The sequence below is a fragment of the Taudactylus pleione genome, unplaced genomic scaffold (genome assembly GCF_031769625.1).
Source record: "Taudactylus pleione unplaced genomic scaffold, aTauple2 ptg000112l, whole genome shotgun sequence".
NCBI lineage: Eukaryota > Metazoa > Chordata > Amphibia > Anura > Myobatrachidae > Taudactylus > Taudactylus pleione.
In genome coordinates, this window is record NW_028284514.1 from 943165 (window position 1) to 969962 (window position 26798).

General features: G+C 47.0%; 1 protein-coding gene across 2 annotated transcripts in view; it reads right to left on the reverse strand.

Annotated features, from left to right (window-relative positions):
* The window catches only part of LOC148525139 (integrin alpha-M-like), a 225266-nt gene that overhangs the window by 140235 nt on the left and 58233 nt on the right, over positions 1–26798 (reverse strand). For both annotated transcript variants that reach the window (XM_088471181.1, XM_088471182.1), the window contains exons 2-3: positions 5750–5852; positions 5544–5647 (exon numbers count right to left, since the gene is read on the reverse strand). In XM_088471181.1, coding sequence (XP_088327307.1) covers positions 5544–5647; positions 5750–5852 — 207 coding nt within the window. The remainder of the gene's footprint in view (positions 1–5543; positions 5648–5749; positions 5853–26798) is intronic.

Consider the following 26798-nt stretch of genomic DNA (forward strand, 5'->3'; position numbering starts at 1 on the left):
TTGCTGGGACATCCAAGAAGAGACAGCAGAGACACAGTTGGAGATACGAGTGAGGGGAGAGGAAGAGTGGTCAAGGAAGTAGGAGTAGATTTGAGTATCATCAGCATAGAGATGATAATGGAGGTCAAAAGAGTTGATGAGTTCACCTAGTGAGGACATATAGAGTGAGCATAGGAGAGGTCCCAGAACAGAACTTTGGGGAACACCTACTGTAAGAGGCTGTGGGGGGGGGAGAGGAGTCATGAAAGGTGACAGAGAAGGATCGGTCAGAGAGATAGGAAGACAGCCAGGAGGGGACAGTGTCACGTAGACCAAGGGAGTGAAGGGTTTGCAGCAGGAAAGGGTGGTCCACAGTGTCAAAAGTGGCAAAGAGGTCAAGGAGAATGAGCAGAAAGTAGTGGCCCTTGGTTTTAGCAACAAGGAGGGCATTGCTGACTTTTATGAGGGCAGTTTCAGTGGAGTGGAGAGAATGGAAGCCAGAGAGAAAAGGGTCAAGGAGGGAGTGGGAAGAAAGAAAGGTGGTAAGGCGGTTGTAAACAACATGCTCAAGGAGCCTGGAGGCAAAAGGGAGGAGAGAGATGGGACAGTAGTTGGAGAGAATGTTAGGATCAAGGGTAGGTTTTTTAAGAATGGGGAGACAAGAGCATGTTTGAATGTAGAAGGGACAGTGCCTGATGAGAAGGAGAAGAACAGGTGGGCAAGATGGTAGCAAGCAGAAGGAGAGAGGTAGCAGTGGAGACATGAAAAGATGGGGTCAAGGGGGAAGGTGGAAGGGGGGGGGGAGGACCAGATGAGGGCCATGACTTCCTCTTCAGATACAGGGGAGAAGGATGTCAGATTTGGTAATATGGATGGGGAGGGGTGATCTGGGAAAGGAGGAGGTGGAAAGCTGGGGGACTGGTGGGATATGATGTCCTGATGTATGGAAACATTTTAGATGTAAAGTAGGTGGCAGAGGGGAGGCAAGGAGGGAGTGAGCAGAGGAGGGAGTTGAAGGTGGTGAAGATTTGGGGATTTGAGGACTGGGAGGAGATGAGGTTCTTGAAATATAACTATTCAGAGAGGGAAAGGGCAGCACTTTAGGATGAAAGCATAAATTTGAAATGGAGAAAATCTGCCTTAGAGAGTGATCTTCTCCACTGTTGCTCATTGGTTTGTATCTAGTGCATTTGGAATGCCAGGGTTGAGGTGTGGATCTGCGAGGGTGAGTAGTGATCACTGGTGCAACAGAGTCCAGAGCAGAAGTAAGGGAAGCATTGTATAGGAAAGCGGCTTGTTCAGGGCAGGAGAGAGACAGGATAGGGGAGATAAGTGAGTCAAGCAGGGAATAAAAATAAATGGTGTCAATAGCCTCAATGTTACGCTTAGTGATGGTGGCCTTAGAAGATAGAGGAGGGGTAGGAGAGAGGGATAGGTTAAAAGAGAGGTGGTGATGGTCAGAGATCAGGAATGGGGAATTGGAGTAATCAGAAATATCACAATGGTGGGTGAAGACCAGGTCAAGCAAATGCCCACTCACATGGGAGGGTAAGGAAGTCCAAGTAAAGATGTGAGGAGTTTGGAGGCAGAGGATTCTGTGGGCATATCAATTGGAATATTGAAGTCACCTAAGATAATGGAGGGAAGGTCAGAGGAGTGAAAGTTTTCAAGGAATTTGGAGGGAGGGACAGTAAATGACAACTGCTCTCAGGTGTACTGGCTGGAAGAGGCGTATAGCATGAACCTCAAATGTAGAGAAAGTAAGGGATGGTTCCAGGGGGTAGGAGTAACCTGGGGATAGAAGGACTCTTACACCACCACCATGGTGACCCCCAGGCTGAGGGATGTGAGCGAAGGTAAGGCCCCAGAGGAGAGAACAACAGGGGAAGTGGTGTAAGAGGGTGAAATCCAGGTTTGAATAATGGCTAGGAGATGCAAGTTTTTGGAGATGAAAAGGTCATGGGTGGGAACTAATTTATTACAGACTGATCTGGCATTCCAGAAGGCACAGGATAGAGGGATAGTGTTTGTGGGGGAAATGTGAATGAGATTATCAAGTTTGCTATAACGAGAAGGTGAGATTAATTTGAGTGACATAGATGAATGTAGTGGAGAGATTGTGCGGGCACCAGTACTAGGAGGGAAACCTGTAGGCAGTGGACAGGGAGGTAGTTTAATGAGATGTGGATGGAGGTGGGGTGGGGTGACATGGTTTGGAGGAGGGATTAGCAGTGGGCTGGTAGGACCCAGGAGGGGTAGAATAGAATGAAAGTTGAGTAATGGGAGAGAGGGAGGAAGGCATACAGAGGAGGGGAGATAAGGGAAGGAGGAGGAGACAAGGAGAAATTGATAAAGGTGGAAGAAAGGGGCAGAGCAGAGGATTAGGTAGACACTGAGTGGAGGGGGAAGTAGAAGAACACATGGTCATGGTGTGGATGAGTTGAATAGGGGGAGAAAAACTAGATGTAGGAATAAAGTATGAATGTGAGAGAGAGAGAGTGCAGGAGATTTGCAGAACAAGTAATAGTACAGTGGAGGAAAAGGTGCCTACACAATTACCAAACTTTATTACTGAGCTGAGGAAAAGTGGAGATTTAATGGGGAATAAATTGAATTTTAACGTAAACTGTATTAGAAAACAGATGACAGGCTAGGCAATGAACTACAATAGGAAGACATTGGGCCTGATTCAGAGCCGTTCGCTAGTCCAGAAAATAGGGGTGGCTATTCAAATGAACCGTTCGCTGTTTGCGGTCTGTTCACGCCTCTAGGTCTGAACGAGCAAACAAAACTAGCGGTCGTTTTTTGGATAACTACGCCCCCTGGCCGCTCGCATCCTACGTCATGTCCGCTAATTATTAGATTAATCGAGTACATAGAACAGGTTATGAGCTGCTCGCTATTCTTGTGGTTGGTTTTTGCTGCCACAATTTTGCGAGCAGTTCTGGCTAAAAAAAAACCCAGTGACGTGGTCAATGACGCTGCTGTATTAATTATGCACACCCATAAAACGCCCGTTTTGACCTTTAAGCACGCCTGCGATCGAATCTCCACTCCCCGTTTTCAAGCACCTTCCCCTGTTACCACCCACATACGCCTCATTCTGTCAATCAAAATAGCAGGCATTCGCTATTTTGCGAGCACATGAATTTCGGCCGCACTGACTGGTTCGCGCATGCGTATAACGATCCGTACGCATGCGCAGTTGGGCAAACATCGCTCGGAGCGAACGAGCTGCCGCTTACGAGTGGCTCTGAATCAGGCCCATTATTTCTAAAGGTGCATAAACACACAATGATTTTTTGAACAATTATTGTTACTGATATCGTTTATCGTTCAATCACTGAAAAACTCGAGTAAAAACGATGAACGATTATCATTCATGCGGGTTCACGTTTGTAGTTTAGTCAGACTGACCAACTCAACGATTTTCAGTAAGGGAATATGCAAAAATCGTTCATTACATTTAGTTAATGAACGATTTTAGTAACCGATTTTCGTTAATTTTTCGCTTGAAAAATTAATGAAAATCATTTACTAAAATCGTTCATTAACTAAATCGTGTGTGTATGCACCTTTCGAAATAAACTGAAATTGGCACAGAATACAGAATGCTATGAGGTGATTGTGAAGCCAGAGAGTCAGCACCAATATGAGCAATATGATTGCTCGCAATCGGGTTGATAGTGGGCCAGTGCGCATGCGCACGACGGAGCCGGCTCAGTCATGCGCGAGAGCCGGATAGCGACGGGCACTCCATCGCTCCGAGTCTCGCAACAAAGAGGGCGAGCTGTCGATGTTGAGTGAGAGCTCGCCCCCTTTGGTGGGCGGGCCAGGGGAGTGGCTGCCCAAATGGAGGCGTTCCCATGTGAACGCCTCCATTTGGGGGCGGCCCCACTAACATCAGGAGTGATGTCGGTGGGAGAGATCTCGGCTCTGTCACAGCGTCCGGCTCAGAATCAGGGCCAGAGTCCAGTGATGAATATCCTGGTTATGCAGACAGCAGGTACTTGTAGTGAAGAGTTTGTGAACTTACATTTCTTGATTATACTTTCTCCAAATGTTATTTAACCTTGTTTCTTAATCCATGTATATATTGTAACAAGATGCTATTTACAAAACTAATAACTGAGGCAACAGTGCCCCTTACTGTATATTAGTATTTGTGTATATTTCTAAAGATGACCTTTATATCTGTAAAATTGCTTATTCAGTTTTTCTTTCAGAGAGCAGACTGTAATTTGTCAGTGTAGAATTAGCCTTATTCCTGGAACAACACTTAGAGCAGAAGTACTAGGACGTTCTGAAAGTAACCCAACCACTTTTCCTACATGCCAAGAGCCACATTGCTGGTACACTGAGACGTACTTTCCTTCCATGCTGAGGACCACCGTACCTCCACACTGACAAGCACTCTCCCTCCATGCTGAGGGTCACTGTACCTCCAAACTGAGAAGCACTCTCCCTCCATGCTGAGGGTCACTGTACCTCCAAACTGAGCAGCACTCTCCCTCCATGCTGAGGGTCACTGTACCTCCAAACTGAGAAGCCCTCTCCCTCCATGCTGAGGGTCACTGTACCTCCAAACTGAGAAGCACTCTCCCTCCATGCTGAGGGTCACTGTACCTCCAAAGTGAGAAGCACTTTCCCTCCATGCTGAGGGCCGCTGTACCTCCACATTGAGTAGCTCTCTCCCTCCATGTTGAGGGCTGCTGTACCACCACACTGAGAAGCACTCTCCCTCCATGCTGAGGGCTCCTGTACCATCACACTGAGAAGCACTCTCCCTCCATGCTGAGGGCCACTGTACCATCACACTGAGAAGCTCTCTCCCTCCATGCTGAGGGCCACTGTACCTCCAAAGTGAGAAGCACTTTCCCTCCATGCTGAGGGCCACTGTACCTCCACACTGAGAAGCACTCTCCCTCCATGCTGAGGGCTGCTGTACTACCACACTGAGAAGCTCTCTCCCTCCATGCTGAGGGCTGCTGTACTACCACACTGAGAAGCTCTCTCCCTCCATGCTGAGGGCTGCTGTAAAAGCACACTGAGAAGCTCTCTCCCTCCATGCTGAGGCTGCAGTACCGCCACACTGAGAAGCTCTCTCCCTCCATGCTGAGGGCTGCTGTACCACCACACTTAGAAGCTCTCTCCCTCCATGCTGATGGCCACTGTACCACCACACTGAGAAGCACTCTCCCTCCATTCTGAGGGCTGCTGTACCACCACACTGAGGAGCGTTCTCTCTCCATGCTGAGGGCCGCTGTACCACCACACTGAGAAGCACTCTCCCTCCATGCTTAGGGCCGCTGTACCACCACACTGAGAATCTCTCTCCCTCCATGCTGAGGACCACTGTACCTCCACACTGAGAAGCACTCTTCCTCCACGCTGAACCATTTGCTGGGCCTATGATAGTCACCTGTTGGATTCTAGAAAATAATCTATGACATTTACACCATTGTACGAAGTGGGTATAAGAGTTTGCTGCCACCTAGAGGTTACCTTATAGTCTGATGGCTTATGAGAATGTGAACAGTCCAAGAAAACATGTAGATTATTACCGGTGATTGTGATAGGAGTACAGCCATTGGTCCCAGGATCACAGCGATATAACTGTCCCGTTTTATTAGTCGACACTTTATGGAGGGGAGCACTGACAATTACCCTGTAATGAGACACAAATACTGTAGGACAACGTCTTAGTGCTGAGGTTATGAAGCCTGCATAATCCACCCTATAGGGGAGGGGAACAATCATCCTCTCTCACCATTTATCCAGCTGTGCAACCTGGTATCCAAAGCTACGATCACTGTTCTGGAAGATGATCGGCTTCTCAGTGTCCACAAAGAAGGCGCCAGCATAGGACAGGACTGTAACAAAGAAACCACATCCAGATTACTCTTCAAAGTGTCTACCCAGACCTCACTAATACTCAGCCAGTCATCCCCTGTGCTCCTCTATTGTCCTTTTAATGTATCAAGTCATCATCCCATATGTTACCTCAGATCTTCTCCCCAGCTTACACTCTCTCTAATGTAATGTCCTCTAACCCTTCTGTATCTGTGACCTCACTCATACTCAGCCAGTCATCCCCTGTGCTCCTCTATTGTCCTTCTAATGTATCATATCATCATCTCATGTTACCTCAGATCTTCTCCCCAGCTTACACTCTCTCTAATGTAATGTCCTCTAACCCTCCTGTATCTGTGACCTCACTCATACTCAGCCAGTCATCCCCTGTGCTCCTCTATTGTCCTTCTAATGTATCCTATCATCATCCAATATACAGTGTATAGATATGCACTAAATAGGTCAACATGCAAATGGTTGAAAAGCTCAAAATGCTGACACACAGAAAAGCTTGACACTTGGTTTTTCATCATTTTTCAGGTAGGTTAGGGTTATACTGCGGAAGGGGATGGTTAGGGTTAGAATGAGTGTTAGGGTTATGCTGCGGAAGGGGATGGTTAGGGGTAGAATGAGTGTTAGGGTTATGCTGCGGAAGGGGACGGTTAGGGTTAGAATGAGTGTTAGGGTTATGCTGCGGAAGGGGACGGTTAGGGTTAGAATGAGTGTTAGGGTTAGGCTGCGGAAGGGGATGGTTAGGGTTAGAATGAGTGTTAGGGTTATGCTGTGGAAGGGGATGGTTAGGGTTAGAATGAGTGTTAGGGTTATGCTGCGGAAGGGGATGGTTAGGGTTAGAATGAGTGTTAGGGTTAGGCTGCGGAAGGGGATGGTCAGGGTTAGAATGAGTGTTAGGGTTAGGCTGCAGAAGGGGATGGTCAGGGTTAGAATGAGTGTTAGGGTTAGGCTGCGGAAGGGGATGGTCAGGGTTAGAATCAGTGTTAGGGTTAGGCTGCGGAAGGGGATGGTTAGGGTTAGAATCAGTGTTAGGGTTAGGCTGCGGAAGGGGATGGTTAGGGTTAGAATCAGTGTTAGGGTTAGGCTGCGGAAGGGGATGGTTAGGGTTAGAATGAGTGTTAGGGTTAGGCTGCGGAAGGGGATGGTTAGGGTTAGAATCAGTGTTAGGGTTAGGCTGCGGAAGGGGATGGTCAGGGTTAGAATCAGTGTTAGGGTTAGGCTGCGGAAGGGGATGGTTAGGGTTAGAATCAGTGTTAGGGTTATGCTGCGGAAGGGGATGGTTAGGGTTAGAATGAGTGTTAGGGTTAGGCTGCGGAGGTGGATGGTTAGGGTTAGAATCAGTGTTAGGGTTAGGCTGCGGAAGGGGATGGTTAGGGTTAGACACTAGAAGTAGGGTTAGGCACTACTTGGAGGGTTAAGGTGAGGTTTATGGTTAAAATAACAATTAAACCATGTGTCAACCTTTTCTATGTCGACCTGTTCACCCTGTTGAAAATGTTATCATGTTGACCTTGTCAACCATTTAACAGTCATCCTTTTGACCATGTCATCATTTGTTTGTTGACTTTCTGGTGTCGACCTATTTACTGTCTATTAATATTCTGTAGATCTTTCAATGCACACCCAAAGTAACAGATCCTCATTCACATACAATCACACATATAGAACCATGTATCCTCTCACACTGACTTATACACAGTATACTTTGTAGCTAGCATGTTTATTATTATAATAAATCAGTTTCCCATAAATAGATCCAATTTCATATTGATTAATTGTTGCTGGTAATTAGTACAGAGAAAGACAGAAGTGTTAGGACCGCTGAGTGATGTAACTTATAACAGTACTGGTGATGTGCATAGAAGCTGGGATGTGTCTGCAGACAATACACAGTGTAAGTGTGACGGGAAACATTGGGGAAACACTGGTAACAGCTCATCTAAGGACGCTGGTCATTTATAGAAATAGATAACGTGTGCTGCAGCGATAATCAGGCACACACAGACACACACACACACACATACACACACAGACAGACAGACAGACACACACAGATACACACACCGGGCTGGAGGAGATATCGAGGACAGGCTGAGGACGCAGCAGCTTTGTGGGCAGCATGGCATCTGCAGTCAGAGTATACAGTGTGGCATAAGTAAACCACCAGAGTCCAGGGGAAGGTTCAGAGTTCCTGGGAGCAAGCTTGGGACTAGCAGGACTGCAGCAATAACACACTGAGGGGTCTCTATCAGGCAGAATATGCAGGAAACCACCCATTTCAGTTTTTTACACTTTTTCTAAAGTCTGAGTGGAAAAGTCTCATCGTGATGAGGGGCAGAAGATGCCTCACCGACAGTAGCAGAACCACCACTCAGAAATAAAGGCCAAGGCCTGAGCATGTCCTTGCCACTGCGTGTGGTAAATGGTACAGTATGTTCCCAATTTTCTTTTTTTCTGCACTAACCTTTCCCTTTAATAGAGGTGTTATTGTCTTTACTCATGTAAAATCAATTTTTTTTTTACATTTCAGTTGCCCTGATTTTTTAACCCTCTACACCCTTGAGCATTGGTTTTAGATGACAGTGAGGGACTAGTATCATCATCATGACTGGATGCAGAAACTTCAATGCTAGCAATTTCTTGCTCTTCTGCTCGTGCTATTGATGAACACACTCAAGTTCTACAAAAACGACTAACTATTGCTTAATAGTATTATTTATCAACTAATCACCATTCACTGCAGAAAGTACTTGCGTGTTATGGACACACTGTAGGCTACGGCCCATGGATTTACCCACTTGGTAATAGTGGGGTAAGGCCTGCAGAGTCACAGTACTTGGTAATAGTGGGGTAACGCCTGCAGAGTCACAGTACTTGGTAATAGTGGGGTACGGCCTGCAGAGTCACAGTACTTGTCTCCTGGCCTCTCCTATCTCTTCCCTGGCCCTTCCCCATGAGGCCATGGCCCACTCTCAGGTGCACTATATTATGTCCCTATTTATCCCCAGCATCTCCTGGCCTCCCCTATCTCTTCCCTGGCCCTTCCCCATGAGGCCATGGCCCACTCTCAGGTGCACTATATTATGTCCCTATTTATCCCCAGCATCTCCTGGCCTCCCCTATCTCTTCCCTGGCCCTTCCCCATGAGGCCATGGCCCTCTCTCAGGTGCACTATATTATGTCGCTATTTATCCCCAGCATCTCCTGGCCTCCCCTATCTCTTCCCTGGCCCTTCCCCATGAGGCCATGGCCCTCTCTCAGGTGCACTATATTATGTCCCTATTTATCCCCAGCATCTCCTGGCCTCCCCTATCTCTTCCCTGGCCCTTCCCCATGAGGCCATGGCCCTCTCTCAGGTGCGCTATATTATGTCCCAATTTATCCCCAGCATCTCCTGGCCTCCCCTATCTCTTCCCTGGCCCTTCCCCATGAGGCCATGGCCCTCTCTCAGGTGCGCTATATTATGTCCCTATTTATCCCCAGCATCTCCTGGCCTCCCCTATCTCTTCCCTGGCCCTTCCCCATGAGGCCATGGCCCTCTCTCAGGTGTGCTATATTATGTCCCTATTTATCCCCAGCATCTCCTGGCCTCCCCTATCTCTTCCCTGGCCCTTCCCCATGAGGCCATGGCCCTCTCTCAGGTGCACTATATTATGTCCCTATTTATCCCCAGCATCTCCTGGCCTCTCCTATCTCTTCCCTGGCCGTTCCCCATGAGGCCATGGCCCTCTCTCAGGTGCACTATATTATGTCCCTATTTCATCCCCAGCATCTCCTGGCCTCCCCTATCTCTTCCCTGGCCCTTCCCCATGAGGCCATGGCCCTCTCTCAGGTGCACTATATTATGTCCCTATTTATCCCCAGCATCTCCTGGCCTCTCCTATCTCTTCCCTGGCCGTTCCCCATGAGGCCATGGCCCTCTCTCAGGTGCACTATATTATGTCCCTATTTATCCCCAGCATCTCCTGGCCTCTCCTATCTCTTCCCTGGCCGTTCCCCATGAGGCCATGGCCCTCTCTCAGGTGCACTATATTATGTCGCTATTTATCCCCTGCATTTCCTGGCCTCCCCTATCTCTTCCCTGGCCCTTCCCCATGAGGCCATGGCCCTCTCTCAGGTGCACTATATTATGTCGCTATTTATCCCCAGCATCTCCTGGCCTCCCCTATCTCTTCCCTGGCCCTTCCCCATGAGGCCATGGCCCTCTCTCAGGTGCACTATATTATGTCGCTATTTATCCCCAGCATCTCCTGGCCTCCCCTATCTCTTCCCTGGCCCTTCCCCATGAGGCCATGGCCCACTCTCAGGTGCACTATAATATGTTGCTATTTATCCCCAGCATCTCCTGGCCTCCCCTATCTCTTCCCTGGCCCTTCCCCATGAGGCCATGGCCCTCTCTCAGGTGCGCTATATTATGTCCCTATTTATCCCCAGCATCTCCTGGCCTCCCCTATCTCTTCCCTGGCCCTTCCCCATGAGGGCATGGCCCTCTCTCAGGTGCGCTATATTATGTCCCTATTTATCCCCAGCATCTCCTGGCCTCCGCTATCTCTTCCCTGGCCCTTCCCCATGAGGCCATGGCCCTCTCTCAGGTGCGCTATATTATGTCCCAATTTATCCCCAGCATCTCCTGGCCTCCCCTATCTCTTCCCTGGCCCTTCCCCATGAGGCCATGGCCCTCTCTCAGGTGCGCTATATTATGTCCCTATTTATCCCCAGCATCTCCTGGCCTCCCCTATCTCTTCCCTGGCCCTTCCCCATGAGGCCATGGCCCTCTCTCAGGTGTGCTATATTATGTCCCTATTTATCCCCAGCATCTCCTGGCCTCCCCTATCTCTTCCCTGGCCCTTCCCCATGAGGCCATGGCCCTCTCTCAGGTGCACTATAATATGTCCCTATTTATCCCCAGCATCTCCTGGCCTCTCCTATCTCTTCCCTGGCCGTTCCCCATGAGGCCATGGCCCTCTCTCAGGTGCACTATATTATGTCGCTATTTATCCCCAGCATTTCCTGGCCTCCCCTATCTCTTCCCTGGCCCTTCCCCATGAGGCCATGGCCCTCTCTCAGGTGCACTATATTATGTCGCTATTTATCCCCAGCATCTCCTGGCCTCCCCTATCTCTTCCCTGGCCCTTCCCCATGAGGCCATGGCCCTCTCTCAGGTGCACTATATTATGTCGCTATTTATCCCCAGCATCTCCTGGCCTCCCCTATCTCTTCCCTGGCCCTTCCCCATGAGGCAATGGCCCTCTCTCAGGTGCGCTATATTATGTCCCTATTTATCCCCAGCATCTCCTGGCCTCCCCTATCTCTTCCCTGGCCCTTCCCCATGAGGCCATGGCCCTCTCTCAGGTGCACTATATTATGTCCCTATTTATCCCCAGCATCTCCTGGCCTCCCCTATCTCTTCCCTGGCCCTTCCCCATGAGGCCATGACCCTCTCTCAGGTGCACTATATTATGTCCCTATTTATCCCCAGCATCTCCTGGCCTCCCCTATCTCTTCCCTGGCCCTTCCCCATGAGGCCATGGCCCTCTCTCAGGTGCACTATATTATGTCCCTATTTCATCCCCAGCATCTCCTGGCCTCCCCTATCTCTTCCCTGGCCCTTCCCCATGAGGCCATGGTCCTCTCTCAGGTGCACTATATTATGTCCCTATTTATCCCCAGCATCTCCTGGCCTCCCCTATCTTTTCCCTGGCCCTTCCCCATGAGGCCATGGCCCTCTCTCAGGTGCACTATATTATGTCCCTATTTATCCCCAGCATCTCCTTGCCTCCCCTATCTCTTCCCTGGCCCTTCCCCATGAGGCCATGGCCCTCTCTCAGGTGCACTATATTATGTCCCTATGTATCCCCAGCATCTCCTGGCCTCCCCTATCTCTTTCCTGGCCCTTCCCCATGAGGCCATGGCCCTCTCTCAGGTGCACTATATTATGTCCCTATGTATCCCCAGCATCTCCTGGCCTCCCCTATCTCTTTCCTGGCCCTTCCCCATGAGGCCATGGCCCTCTCTCAGGTGCACTATATTATGTCCCTATGTATCCCCAGCATCTCCTGGCCTCCCCTATCTCTTTCCTGGCCCTTCCCCATGAGGCCATGGCCCTCTCTCAGGTGCACTATATTATGTCCCTATTTATCCCCAGCATCTCCTGGTCTCCCCTATCTCTTCCCCATGAGGCCATAGGTGTACTATCTTATGTCCCTATTTAAAAAATGGGAGGGGGGGTACCATTGTTCTCTGGCACAGGGCACCAAAAAGTCTCATTACGGCTCTGCCCTGTTGTAATGTGTGTAAATAGTGCCGAAAAAAAGAGAAATGTACAGATGTAGGTTAAGCCCCTGGTCTGGATGTGTGCCCTTAGGCAGTGAATATACAGTGAGAAGGTGTCGGATGAACAGCTAAATACTAATTGGATAAAAGAACCGTCACTTCTGCTGTCTGTATCAGAGATAACTGGCGTTCTCCCTGATACTGCAGAGTATTGCAGGGTGCTCTCGCCGGACCAGATGATAGTGACTAGCGAGAAGGGAGAGCAAGGGAAGAACTACCTGTGTATAGCAGAGCCTGCATGTATAGCGAGATACCGCCGGCTTCAAAAATAGTAAGGTCTGCGGGCCTGATTCAGAGACGAACGCTCTTTAAGAGCGTTCACTCTGAATCAGGGCTTTTTTTTGTTGCGGCCTCCTGGCCGCTCGCTAAGCTGTGGGTGACCACCCACAGCTTTTGCGGGCGGCCAGGATGGTCACGATGGTCGCGACCATCAGGCCTTGCGACGAGAGCCTTGTGGTAGGGTCTCGTCCGTCGCAAGTCTCAGAGAGCTTCCTGCTCTAACAGAGCAGGAAGCTCTCCACTGACATCACTGGTGATGTCAGTGGTGCCTCCCACAAATGGCAGGCGTTCCTTCGGGAACGCCTCCGTTTAAGTAGCCATCCCCCCTCCCCGCCTACAAAACGGGGTGAGCTGTCGATCAACATCGACAGCCACCCCTTTTGTAGTGAGTCCCAGAGCGAGAGACTTTCTCTCTCACTCCAGGGCTTGCGCGCGTGTGAAGTACCCCACCATCGACCCGCTTGCGAGCGCTATGCGCTCGCGAGTGGGTCTGAATCAGGCCCTGAGTTCCCATTGGCGCCAATGGGAACTGCTGTGAACGCGCGTTTCACCCTACGTCAGCGGGATTGTTCACCAGTATCAGCCTGACCTGCTAGCAAGCTGAGAGATCATCCAATGGAAGTATACGCCTCAGTGACGGGCATGTGTGAGTGGCCAATAGACAGTCACATACAGTATAATTACAAATAAAAGGTCATTAGTCCAAGCTGTCAGCACAATAGTAATTAGTAAGAATTGCCGCTGTAATAATAATGTATGAAAGCACAAGTCATTAAGCATATAAGAGTTAGTATAGACACAACAATATGGAGAAAATGGTTAATAAATAAGTCGTTCTATGATTGGTAAAGACATCTAGAAAAAAGGGAAAGAAATCAAGTATGTGAATATTAATATTAAAATTATGTATGTGAGTACTGAGAGAGGAAGAGAACGTAATTACTATGGGGTAGTACATGGTAACCTAAAGCAATGTTAACGTGGACGAAGAGCCTGATTCAGACCCGGTCGCTAGGCTGCGTTAGCGCGCAGCTGGCCGATGTGTACAAGATGCAGTGCGTGAACTAGTCCATGCGATCGAGAAGTGTTAGCACCCTGTACACAGACACACCACAAGCATTATTGATAGGACGTGCCATTTGTGGGTCATGATGGGGTGGTCGATGGTACCCGGGTGTGGTGGTGCGAACGCAGGCGTGTGTGCTTGGAACGCCATTTCACGGGCGTGCACAATTAAGACGCAGCGTCAGCATACACGTCACATAGCTGAATTACATACAGCAGCACTCGCAGTGCTTGCAGTAGGATATGGTCAGCCACAAGTGCTGCGTACGGGTCCGGTCAGCCGATGTTACCGATTGTTTAATACACTTCCTGGAGATGACGTGTGTTACTAAGGGTAAGTGGGCGTCTAAATACATACCGCGATCGCACGGCAAAATAGAGTGGGCGTGCTAATATCTTGCGAATGATAGCGTCATTCGCAAATTTTGGCTACTGATGGCGGCTGCGTACGAACGCATCCTAGCGACCGGGTCTGAATCAGGCCCTAAGATCAAGACTATATGCAAGGGGAAGTATTGTAATCTATGGCACCGGTAGTAATTAAACGTCTAGGTATCATATATAGTATATATTTAATTGTGTATATCTTAGACAAAAAAGAATAAAGCAGCATGAAAAATACATAAAATTATAGAATGAAGGTTTAAAAGCAGGGAATAAAATAAATGATTAATCTGAGAAAATTAAGACGACTCCAATTCAGAGATTATAAATGATAGGTCATAATGACACATACAAATATAAAATGAAACAATAAAAGAAAAACTAGTGAAATATATATAATTAAATATAATCAAAAATTACTGTGACAATAATGAAAGCATAAAGAAAATTACATGTGCACCTAAGAAAATTAGTATAAAAATATATCGGATAAACTAAGCCAGAAAAAAATATTAGAATTAAAAGAAAAAATGTATAGCGAAAATGGGGGAGGGGCTACAATGTCGGTCAGGATATACACTAATGGCTATAGTGATAATGGGAAAGTGAGGCCGGAAGGATGGATAATATCCAATGGTAGTGATAAGTAGGTGGTGCACGTGTGAGAAGCCTCCTACAGAAAAACCGCAGGAGGTGATGGGATGTAATATACAGAAATGTAAATGTACAATATGACAAGACGGGGGATAGAGGAACGTCTCACATTACTATAGTACAAGTGTAAGAGAATAAATACAGCCATGTAAGTGTACAATATGACAAGACGGGGGATAGAGGAACGTCTCACATTACTATAGTACAAGCGTAAGAGAATAAATACAGACATGTAAGTGTACAATATGACAAGACGGGGGATAGAGGAACGTCTCACATTACTATAGTACAAGCGTAAGAGAATAAATACAGACATGTAAGTGTACAATATGACAAGACGGGGGATAGAGGAACGTCTCACATTACTATAGTACAAGCGTAAGAGAATAAATACAGACATGTAAGTGTACAATATGACAAGACGGGGGATAGAGGAACGTCTCACATTACTATAGTACAAGTGTAAGAGAATAAATACAGACATGTTAGTGTACAATATGACAAGACGGGGGATAGAGGAACGTCTCACATTACTATAGTACAAGCGTAAGAGAATAAATACAGAAATGTAAGTGTACAATATGACAAGACGGGGGATAGAGGAACGTCTCACATTACTATAGTACAAGTGTAAGAGAATAAATACAGACATGTTAGTGTACAATATGACAAGACGGGGGATAGAGGAACGTCTCACATTACTATAGTACAAGCGTAAGAGAATAAATACAGACATGTTAGTGTACAATATGACAAGACGGGGGATAGAGGAACGTCTCACATTACTATAGTACAAGCGTAAGAGAATAAATACAGACATGTAAGCGTACAATATGACAAGACGGGGGATAGAGGAACGTCTCACATTACTATAGTACAAGTGTAAGAGAATAAATACAGACATGTAAGTGTACAATATGACAAGACGGGGGATAGAGGAACGTCTCACATTACTATAGTACAAGCGTAAGAGAATAAATACAGACATGTAAGCGTACAATATGACAAGACGGGGGATAGAGGAACGTCTCACATTACTATAGTACAAGCGTAAGAGAATAAATACAGAAATGTAAGCGTACAATATGACAAGACGGGGGATAGAGGAACGTCTCACATTACTATAGTACAAGTGTAAGAGAATAAATACAGACATGTAAGCGTACAATATGACAAGACGGGGGATAGAGGAACGTCTCACATTACTATAGTACAAGTGTAAGAGAATAAATACAGACATGTAAGCGTACAATATGACAAGACGGGGGATAGAGGAACGTCTCACATTACTATAGTACAAGCGTAAGAGAATAAATACAGACATGTAAGTGTACAATATGACAAGACGGGGGATAGAGGAACGTCTCACATTACTATAGTACAAGCGTAAGAGAATAAATACAGACATGTAAGTGTACAATATGACAAGACGGGGGATAGAGGAACGTCTGACATTACTATAGTACAAGCGTAAGAGAATAAATACAGACATGTAAGTGTACAATATGACAAGACGGGGGATAGAGGAACGTCTCACATTACTATAGTACAAGCGTAAGAGAATAAATACAGACATGTAAGTGTACAATATGACAAGACGGGGGATAGAGGAACGTCTCACATTACTATAGTACAAGTGTAAGAGAATAAATCCAGACATGTAAGTGTACAATATGACAAGACGGGGGATAGAGGAACGTCTCACATTACTATAGTACAAGTGTAAGAGAATAAATACAGACATGTAAGTGTACAATATGACAAGACGGGGGATAGAGGAACGTCTCACATTACTATAGTACAAGCGTAAGAGAATAAATACAGACATGTAAGTGTACAATATGACAAGACGGGGGATAGAGGAACGTCTGACATTACTATAGTACAAGCGTAAGAGAATAAATACAGACATGTAAGCGTACAATATGACAAGACGGGGGATAGAGGAACGTCTCACATTACTATAGTACAAGCGTAAGAGAATAAATACAGACATGTAAGTGTACAATATGACAAGACGGGGGATAGAGGAACGTCTCACATTACTATAGTACAAGTGTAAGAGAATAAATACAGACAATGTAAGTGTACAATATGACAAGACGGGGGATAGAGGAACGTCTCACATTACTATAGTACAAGTGTAAGAGAATAAATACAGACAATGTAAGTGTACAATATGACAAGACGGGGGATGGAGGAACGTCTCACATTACAATAGTACGAGTGTAAAATAATAAATACAGGAGATATAAAGGTGATAAGACAATGGGGAGTAATGAGATCTAAATATAGGAGAAGAAGAAAATATCATAAGGTATATAAGGCTGAAAAGTGAATAAAGTCCACCCAGTAAAAATAATATTCTGGGAAAACCTTGAAGGGGAGGACAAAGAGAAGGAATCTTTCATTTGACCAGTACGGCTTGTCCTCATATTATATGGATGCTGGGTACAATGGTATTTTCTAGGCCAATAACTATTTTTTTTTAATGTCCTGGTACAGGCGAGGAATTGCTATTCTTGGAAAATGGAATTGAGATGAAATATATAGCGGGGATACAGGACCTCAATTAACTGTGTAAAACCAGATGCACTGATGGAGGATATTGCAGGCAGATAGCAATGCTATCATAGCTTCCGTGATCAGTTTGGCAACTAGCTGGCTGCTTCCTCTTTTACAGGATTGTTTCAAAGTCAGTTGTTTGAAACGGCTAGTCTTCTTGGTATTCTTCTGGCATATTCTGTAGACTCTACAGTATTTGGCAGTCACTGGTGCTCTCTGCAGTGTATACTGCAGAGAGCACCAGTGACCGCCATATACTGCAGAGAGCACCAGTGACCGCCATATGCTGCAGAGAGCACCAGTGACCGCCATATGCTGCAGAGAGCACCAGTGACCGCCATATACTGCAGAGAGCACCAGTGACCGCCATACGCTGCAGAGAGCACCAGTGACCGCCATACGCTGCAGAGAGCACCAGTGACCGCCATACGCTGCAGAGAGCACCAGTGACCGCCATACGCTGCAGAGAGCACCATTGACCGCCATACGCTGCAGAGAGCACCAGTGACCGCCATACGCTGCAGAGAGCACCAGTGACCGCCATACGCTGCAGAGAGCACCAGTGACCGCCATAGGCTGCAGAGAGCACCAGTTACCGCCATATACTGCAGAGAGCACCAGTGACCGGCATATACTGCAGAGAGCACCAGTGACCGCCATATGCTGCAGAGAGCACCAGTGACTGCCTTATAGTGCAGAGAGCACCAGTGACTGCCATATGCTGCAGAGAGCACCAGTGACTGCCATACGCTGCAAAGAGCACCAGTGACCGCCATATGCTGCAGAGAGCACCAGTGACTGCCATATACTGCAGAGTACCAGTGACTGTAATAGAATTGCTTGCCTGCAGCTTTGCAATTCCATCCACTTCTGAATAAAGCCCACTAAGATGTCTTTCCCTTCACTTTGGTGTACTTCTATGTATGTAGTGCAAGGTAGCACTTGTTGTGTGCTGCATTTAGGTGCAATTTAATCTAGACAAAATACAATATAGGAGATATCACTTTTATTCCAAAAGCAGAAGATAATGCATCATCATTAATTAGAGATGTGATTCATTCACAGTAATACTATTTCTGTTTTATATGGAATGACACAAGTCATGATGCCGCCCACGTGACATTCCACCTACCCAGTCCCAGGAATGATGACATCTCTGCCACCCATGAGGTCCGTACAGTCACAGCTGCTGTCAGCACAGACCAGAGGGAGAGAATGACTGAATGCTGGTGGGTGACTCCAATCAGCAGAAAACAGACCACCATCTTGAAGACCTGTGACCTGCCCCTCACCATAATGCCCCAAACTAGGGGACTGCCCCTCACCATAATGCCCCAAACTAGGGGACTGCCCCTCACCCTAATGCCCCAAACCAGGGGACTGCCCCTCACCATAATGCCCCAAACCAGGGGACTGCCCCTCACCATAATGCCCCAGACCAGGGGAATGCCCCTCACCATAATGCCCCAAACTAGGGGACTGCCCTCACCATAATGCTCCAAACTAGGGGACTGCCCCTCACCATAATGCCCCAAACCAGGGGATGGCTACAATGCAGCTCAGGTGGTTGCCTGGAGCTGATAACACCCATGCACCAATACTGATTATACAGATTATTACCACAGTGATGTTCAGTAATTCCTTTTATATGGCTGATGCTTGGAAATCTCAATTGTTTTGACAATATGCTCAAATTCCGGAGCTTAGTATATTTGACCAAAAAGCAGCCCCCCATATAGACCCCTATGGCGGCTGCTTTTGTATTAAAAAATGCTGGACTGCATCAGATATATTCAATATCGGGGGGGATTATTTGTGAGGGTACCTCCCTCACGAAAATTTATGTTTTCGGGGGATATTCTGCAAACAATAATTGACATATAGGCCCCTCACATGCACAGCAACACGTATCTCCTCTAATTATACCCGTATTCCTCACAGAGAAATACCGCATGGGGAATGGGTATGATATCCCGGCGGCCGCATGGCCGGAAGTTCGAATCCTAGCAGAGCCCAGCAGCAGAAGCCCAACAGCGCTGGAAATCCTGATTGTCCTAAGGTAAGTATCTACTAACCTAACCTAACCCTCCTTAGGGGTGCCTAACCCTATCCTCCCCCCCTGTGCCTAACCCTAATCCCCCCCTGCAAGTGCCTAACCCTATCCTCCCGTCCTGTGCCTAACCCTATCCTCCCCCCCGCTGCCTAACCCTAAGTCCCCCCCGGGGGTGCCTAACCCTCCCTCCCCCTAGCCTAACCCTCCTTAGGGGTGCCTAACCCTATCCTCCCCCCCCTGTGCCTAACCCTAATCCCCCCCTGTAAATGCCTAACCCTATCTTCCCGCCCTGTGCCTAACCCTATCCTCCCCCCCCCCCCGCTGCCTAACCCTAAGTCCCCCCCGGGGGTGCCTAACCCTCCCTCCCCCTAGCCTAACCCTAACCCTCCTTAGGGTTGCCTAACCCTATCCCCCCCCCCTGTGCCTAACCCTAACCCCCCCCTTCCCTGCTGCCTAACCCTAAGTCCCCCCCGGGGGTGCCTAACCCTCCCTCCCCCTAGCCTAACCCTAACCCTCCCAGGGGGGGTGCCTAAACCTAAGTCCCCCCCGGGTGCCCTAAACCTAAGTCTCCCCCCCGCAGCTGTCCGCTGTCCCTTCAATCGGGATGCTGGGTGCCTGTCTCCTGGCGTCGGGGAAATGACAAGCGTCTATATATAGATGCCTGGCATTTCACCCTCGCCGGGATATGATAGTCGGGAAGCCGGCTGCCGGTTTTCAGGCAGCCGGCTTCCCGATTGTATACCCCGCATGGCAGTACACGGCCTCAGCTATAGCGCACCGCTTCTTTGGAAGAGTCCCAGCTACAGTATTTGGGGGTGATGGGGCTCATTCAGAGATGTGTGCTAACCCGATGGCCATGTGCAGTACAGGTCCTGCCGCTTCTGGGCGGGGAGGGGGTCGGCGACGGCCTCCATTTCCCCAATCTGAGGCGTGGCACCGATGATGGGAGGGAGGGAAGAGGCCAGGAACAACTAACGGAGGTCTCCTGGCCTCTTATCAGCTACTTCATCACAGTGACCCCATGGTTACTCAGCTGGCAGAGGATCATGTAGAGGTTCAGATGCTGCGTCCATGGACACAGCTTGGGACAGTAACGCATGCTGGAGGCTGCATTACCTTATTACAGCTGTCATGTTACCATGGCGACAGTAATAGCGTGGGACCTGGAATCACACCCGGTCACCCACAGCTATAGGTGGATTTAACATTAAAGGTCAAATTTATTCAACATCAGAATATTAATAATTAATCATATTAATTTTGGGTTATCTAATTAGATAATTAGATGTTGCCAATTGAAATTGATTGTGAGCTGAAAGTTAGTAGTTAGTCTGGTGGCGGACAACATAGAACGGACCCTCCCACAGACGCACGCAGACCAAACAACTCTCCAGCATAAAGCACGCCCGGACGGGCTGCGTCATTTCCCGGAAGGGACGGGTTTGGCCTATCACTGATCAAGGAGAGCGCACGCATCTAATCTGTATAACTAGAAGCACATTACCGTTCTTTCTGCCAAAGCGAGGCAACTCAAAGCCGCTGCCCGCTACCAAACAAACTAAACCCAACTCCACCATCACCTTAAACAAAGCCTCCACCAACATAAACAAATCGACCTCCGACAGATGTGTGATACTCAAGTAAGCAGGATCGTTGCACACAGAAAATATTACAATATCTAATAACCTTCACCACAATAATGTTTTATACAATTTATTTAACTGGAAACATTACTGGGAAGACTTGTTTTGCTTTGTAATATTACACTTATGTGGATGTATTATCCCTATAATAAAACTTCTATAGCAAAACAAATTTCTTATACTTACAACCAATATAAAGCATTACTCAAAAACAGATCACAGTGTCAACAATAATTTACATAGAACAAAGCAATTAATATATTAAGTTTAACCTTGGGGCCCCATAAAGTGAGATAAATCAGTTCAGTATGATGGCGCTCGGTGGTGCACTCGCCAGAACGTATTTCCTCCTTCTAGACTCGGTATCAGAGTTATGGAGCCAGAGACTTATATATCTTATACAGCACATACTGTGTTTGCTAAACGGCTGAAGTAAGGACTAAAGTGTCTTCATTTTGTATAGAAATAGTCACAACACACTGATGTCATCTCAGTTGTTACTTTGTAAACATCCAGCATTAGCAACAAAGTGTCATCAGTACTGTGCTCCAGGGAGTCTCTGATAATATTATTACTGGGAAGTGTCATTAGTACTGTGCTCCAGGAAGTCTCTGAGAGTATTATTACTGGGAAGTGTCATTAGTACTGTGCTCCAGGAAGTCTCTGAGAGTATTATTACTGGGAAGTGTCATTAGTACTGTGCTCCAGGAAGTCTCTGAGAGTATTATTACTGGGAAGTGTCATTAGTACTGTGCTCCAGGAAGTCTCTGAGAGTATTATTACTGGGAAGTGTCATTAGTACTGTGCTCCAGGGAGTCTCTGAGAGTATTATTACTGGGAAGTGTCATTAGTACTGTGCTCCAGGGAGTCTCTGAGAGTATTATTACTGGGAAGTGTCATTAGTACTGTGCTCCAGGGAGTCTCTGAGAGTATTATTACTGGGAAGTGTCATTAGTACTGTGCTTCAGGAAGTCTCTGAGAGTATTATTACTGGGAAGTGTCATTAGTACTGTGCTCCAGGGAGTCTCTGAGAGTATTATTACTGGGAAGTGTCATTAGTACTGTGCTCCAGGGAGTCTCTGAGAGTATTATTACTGGGAAGTGTCATTAGTACTGTGCTCCAGGGAGTCTCTGAGAGTATTATTACTGGGAAGTGTCATTAGTACTGTGCTCCAGGGAGTCTCTGAGAGTATTATTACTGGGAAGTGTCATTAGTACTGTGCTCCAGGAAGTATCTGAGAGTATTATTACTGGGAAGTGTCATTAGTACTGTGCTCCAGGAAGTCTCTGAGAGTATTATTACTGGGAAGTGTCATCAGTACTGTGCTCCAGGGAGTCTCTGAGAGTATTATTACCTGGAAGTGTCATCAGTACTGTGCTCCAGGGAGTCTCTGAGAGTATTATTACTGGGAAGTGTCATTAGTACTGTGCTCCAGGGAGTCTCTGAGAGTATTATTACTGGGAAGTGTCATTAGTACTGTGCTCCAGGGAGTCTCTGAGAGTATTATTACTGGGAAGTATCATTAGTACTGTGCTCCAGGGAGTCTCTGAGAGTATTATTACTGGGAAGTGTCATTAGTACTGTGCTCCAGGGAGTCTCTGAGAGTATTATTACTGGGAAGTGTCATTAGTACTGTGCTCCAGGGAGTCTCTGAGAGTATTATTACTGGGAAGTGTCATTAGTGCTGTGCTCCAGGAAGTCTCTGAGAGTATTATGACTGGGAAGTGTCATCAGTACTGTGCTCCAGGAAGTCTCTGAGAGTATTATGACTGGGAAGTGTCATCAGTACTGTGCTCCAGGAAGTCTCTGAGAGTATTATGACTGGGAAGTGTCATTAGTGCTGTGCTCCAGGGAGTCTCTGAGAGTATTATTACTGGGAAGTGTCATTAGTGCTGTGCTCCAGGGAGTCTCTGAGAGTATTATGACTGGGAAGTGTCATTAGTACTGTGCTCCAGGAAGTCTCTGAGAGTATTATTACTGGGAAGTGTCATTAGTACTGTGCTCCAGGGAGTCTCTGAGAGTATTATTACTGGGAAGTGTCATTAGTACTGTGCTCCAGGGAGTCTCTGAGAGTATTATTACTGGGAAGTGTCATTAGTACTGTGCTCCAGGGAGTCTCAGAGTATTATTACTGGGAAGTGTCATTAGTACTGTGCTCCAGGAAGTCTCTGAGAGTATTATTACTGGGAAGTGTCATTAGTACTGTGCTCCAGGGAGTCTCTGAGAGTATTATTACTGGGAAGAGTCATTAGTACTGTGCTCCAGGGAGTCTCTGAGAGTATTATTACTGGGAAGTGTCATTAGTACTGTGCTCCAGGAAGTCTCTGAGAGTATTATTACTGGGAAGTGTCATTAGTACTGTGCTCCAGGGAGTCTCTGAGAGTATTATTACTGGGAAGTGTCATTAGTACTGTGCTCCAGGGAGTCTCTGAGAGTATTATTACTGGGAAGTGTCATTAGTACTGTGCTCCAGGGAGTCTCTGAGAGTATTATTACTGGGAAGTGTCATTAGTACTGTGCTCCAGGGAGTCTCTGAGAGTATTATTACTGGGAAGTGTCATTAGTGCTGTGCTCCAGGAAGTCTCTGAGAGTATTATTACTGGGAAGTGTCATCAGTGCTGTGCTCCAGGAAGTCTCTGAGAGTATTATTACTGGGAAGTGTCATCAGTACTGTGCTCCAGGAAGTCTCTGAGAGTATTATGACTGGGAAGTGTCATTAGTGCTGTGCTCCAGGGAGTCTCTGAGAGTATTATTACTGGGAAGTGTCATTAGTGCTGTGCTCCAGGGAGTCTCTGAGAGTATTATGACTGGGAAGTGTCATTAGTACTGTGCTCCAGGAAGTCTCTGAGAGTATTATGACTGGGAAGTGTCATCAGTGCTGTGCTCCAGGAAGTCTCTGAGAGTATTATTACTGGGAAGTGTCATCAGTGCTGTGCTCCAGGAAGTCTCTGAGAGTATTATGACTGGGAAGTGTCATCAGTACTGTGCTCCAGGAAGTCTCTGAGAGTATTATGACTGGGAAGTGTCATTAGTACTGTGCTCCAGGGAGTCTCTGAGAGTATTATTACTGGGAAGTGTCATTAGTGCTGTGCTCCAGGGAGTCTCTGAGAGTATTATGACTGGGAAGTGTCATTAGTACTGTGCTCCAGGAAGTCTCTGAGAGTATTATTACTGGGAAGTGTCATTAGTACTGTGCTCCAGGGAGTCTCTGAGAGTATTATTACTGGGAAGTGTCATTAGTACTGTGCTCCAGGGAGTCTCAGAGTATTATTACTGGGAAGTGTCATTAGTACTGTGCTCCAGGAAGTCTCTGAGAGTATTATTACTGGGAAGTGTCATTAGTACTGTGCTCCAGGGAGTCTCTGAGAGTATTATTACTGGGAAGTGTCATTAGTACTGTGCTCCAGGGAGTCTCTGAGAGTATTATTACTGGGAAGTGTCATTAGTACTGTGCTCCAGGAAGTCTCTGAGAGTATTATTACTGGGAAGTGTCATCAGTACTGTGCTCCAGGGAGTCTCTGAGAGTATTATTACTGGGAAGTGTCATCAGTACTGCGCTCCAGGAAGTCTCTGAGAGTATTATTACTGGGAAGTGTCATTAGTACTGTGCTCCAGGGAGTCTCTGAGAGTATTATTACTGGGAAGTGTCATTAGTACTGTGCTCCAGGGAGTCTCTGAGAGTATTATTACTGGGAAGTGTCATTAGTACTGTGCTCCAGGGAGTCTCTGAGAGTATTATTACTGGGAAGTGTCATTAGTACTGTGCTCCAGGGAGTCTCTGAGAGTATTATTACTGGGAAGTGTCATTAGTACTGTGCTCCAGGGAGTCTCTGAGAGAATTATTACTGGGAAGTGTCATTAGTACTGTGCTCCAGGGAGTCTCTGAGAGAATTATTACTGGGAAGTGTCATTAGTACTGTGCTCCAGGGAGTCTCTGAGAGTATTATTACTGGGAAGTGTCATTAGTACTGTGCTCCAGGGAGTCTCAGAGTATTATTACTGGGAAGTGTCATTAGTACTGTGCTCCAGGGAGTCTCTGAGAGTATTATGACTGGGAAGTGTCATTAGTACTGTGCTCCAGGGAGTCTCTGAGAGTATTATTACTGGGAAGTGTCATTAGTGCTGTGCTCCAGGGAGTCTCTGAGAGTATTATTACTGGGAAGTGTCATTAGTACTGTGCTCCATGTCTCTGAGAGTATTATTACTGGGAAGTTTGATGGCTCAAAACATGTTAATAAGGTTCTGGTGCTGTTCCTTGGTCAGGGCTGAACACTATATCCTCTATGTCAGTGTTGGCTAACCTTGACACTCCAGCTGTTGTGGAACTATATATCCCAGCATGCCCTGCCACAGTTTTAGCATGCCCTAATAGCAAAACTGTAGCAGTGCATGCTGGGTTATGTAGTTCCATAACAGCTGGAGTGTCAAGGTTAGCCAACACTGCTCTATGTACTGACTGGGTACACTGCCCAGTCCTGGCTCCTCCTATAAGGCGGAGCTATTAGCTTTGTGCGATCAGCTGACTCTCTATAGTCTTTTCTGACCCTCTCAGAGGAACTGGCTGTTACATTATGGCAGTAACTCCTCACTCTGTGCTATTAACAACATTGTTATGGGAAGCGGCAAATAGTTGGGACTATGCTTTGTTCAGCTAGAGGGTTACACTGTCTCTAGCGTTGTCCCTCTCTAATATGGACTTGGGCTGTGTGTGGATAGTAATGCAGGACTACCGACCTGTCCCATACACTAACGCTGGCTCCAGCTGATAAAGAGGACATCTTGTCAGCCCTCAGTTATCTGTAGCCATTGCTCTCCCCAATGATTGGATACCTTCTTCTGCAGCCCACCCAGTGCCTGTCATAGGAGAAGCCCCACAGTCACTGGGAAATACCTCTGGGAATCCGGTGACACACACGCAACGCGCAGCTCCGCTCCCACTGGCAGTGACCTCACCACAGCGCAGCCGCCAACTGCCGTATTTCTCTAGTTCAAATCCTTCAGCCCGCCACAGTACTCACTGGTCCCATAACGTCCACCACCGCTGAGGGGGCAGTGCAAAAAGTCCCTGAACCTTAATGAAACCAGTTAAATCATGCCCTATATTAGACAGTGGCAGGAGTCACATTAATACTTTACATTTTCATAGGGACACATCAGCGTGGGTAGGAACACAGGGTATTGGTGGGGTGCCACAGATGGTCCCTGTCAGACCAACAAATGTTGGTCTATGAATCTGAGTGCACTCTGAAACCACACTCCACCATTAACTCCACTTGAGTGCACGATCACACCATAGGCTGACCAAACAGTCGCACCGTAGATATACTATACATAGACATCCTTTTAATACTCGCCACCCTGACAAATGATCCCCTTCAGACCAACAAATGCACATCATGAATCTGAGTGCACTCTGTACCACAACTACGCCATCATCTCCTCTTAAGTGCACGATCAAAAAACCATAGGCCGACCAAACAGTTGCACCTTAGAAAGACGCTCCATCATTCACGCCTCAGCATTCCTCTAAAAACCCAACCACTTAACACCATAGGCCGAAACAAAAAAGAGCTTAAGCCATGCACAGTGGACGACTTAGCGGCCCAATAAAAGGAATGACTTGTTGATAATCCAGACTGGCCGGTCATCGTAAAACCAGTAATAAAATAACTTAGTTATTTTAGAAAGGTATTGAGAACACAACACTGGAACCAAACCACGCACACCTGCAAACCGCAGACAGGACAACATAAAACAACAATAACGATGTTAGTGACAAACACAAGCTGCCAACCAGGCTGGAGGTAACAACAAAACCTACTAGGATCTTTTATACTTATATGGGGAATATTTGTTGCCTCCGTACGAAAAATAAAAATCCCTCCAAACCATTGAAAGTGAGTAGTCTAAACCCCTGGTTAGCATGCCGAATACCGCTAGCAAGCACCCTACCCGTACGCACCACCGACGGAATGCT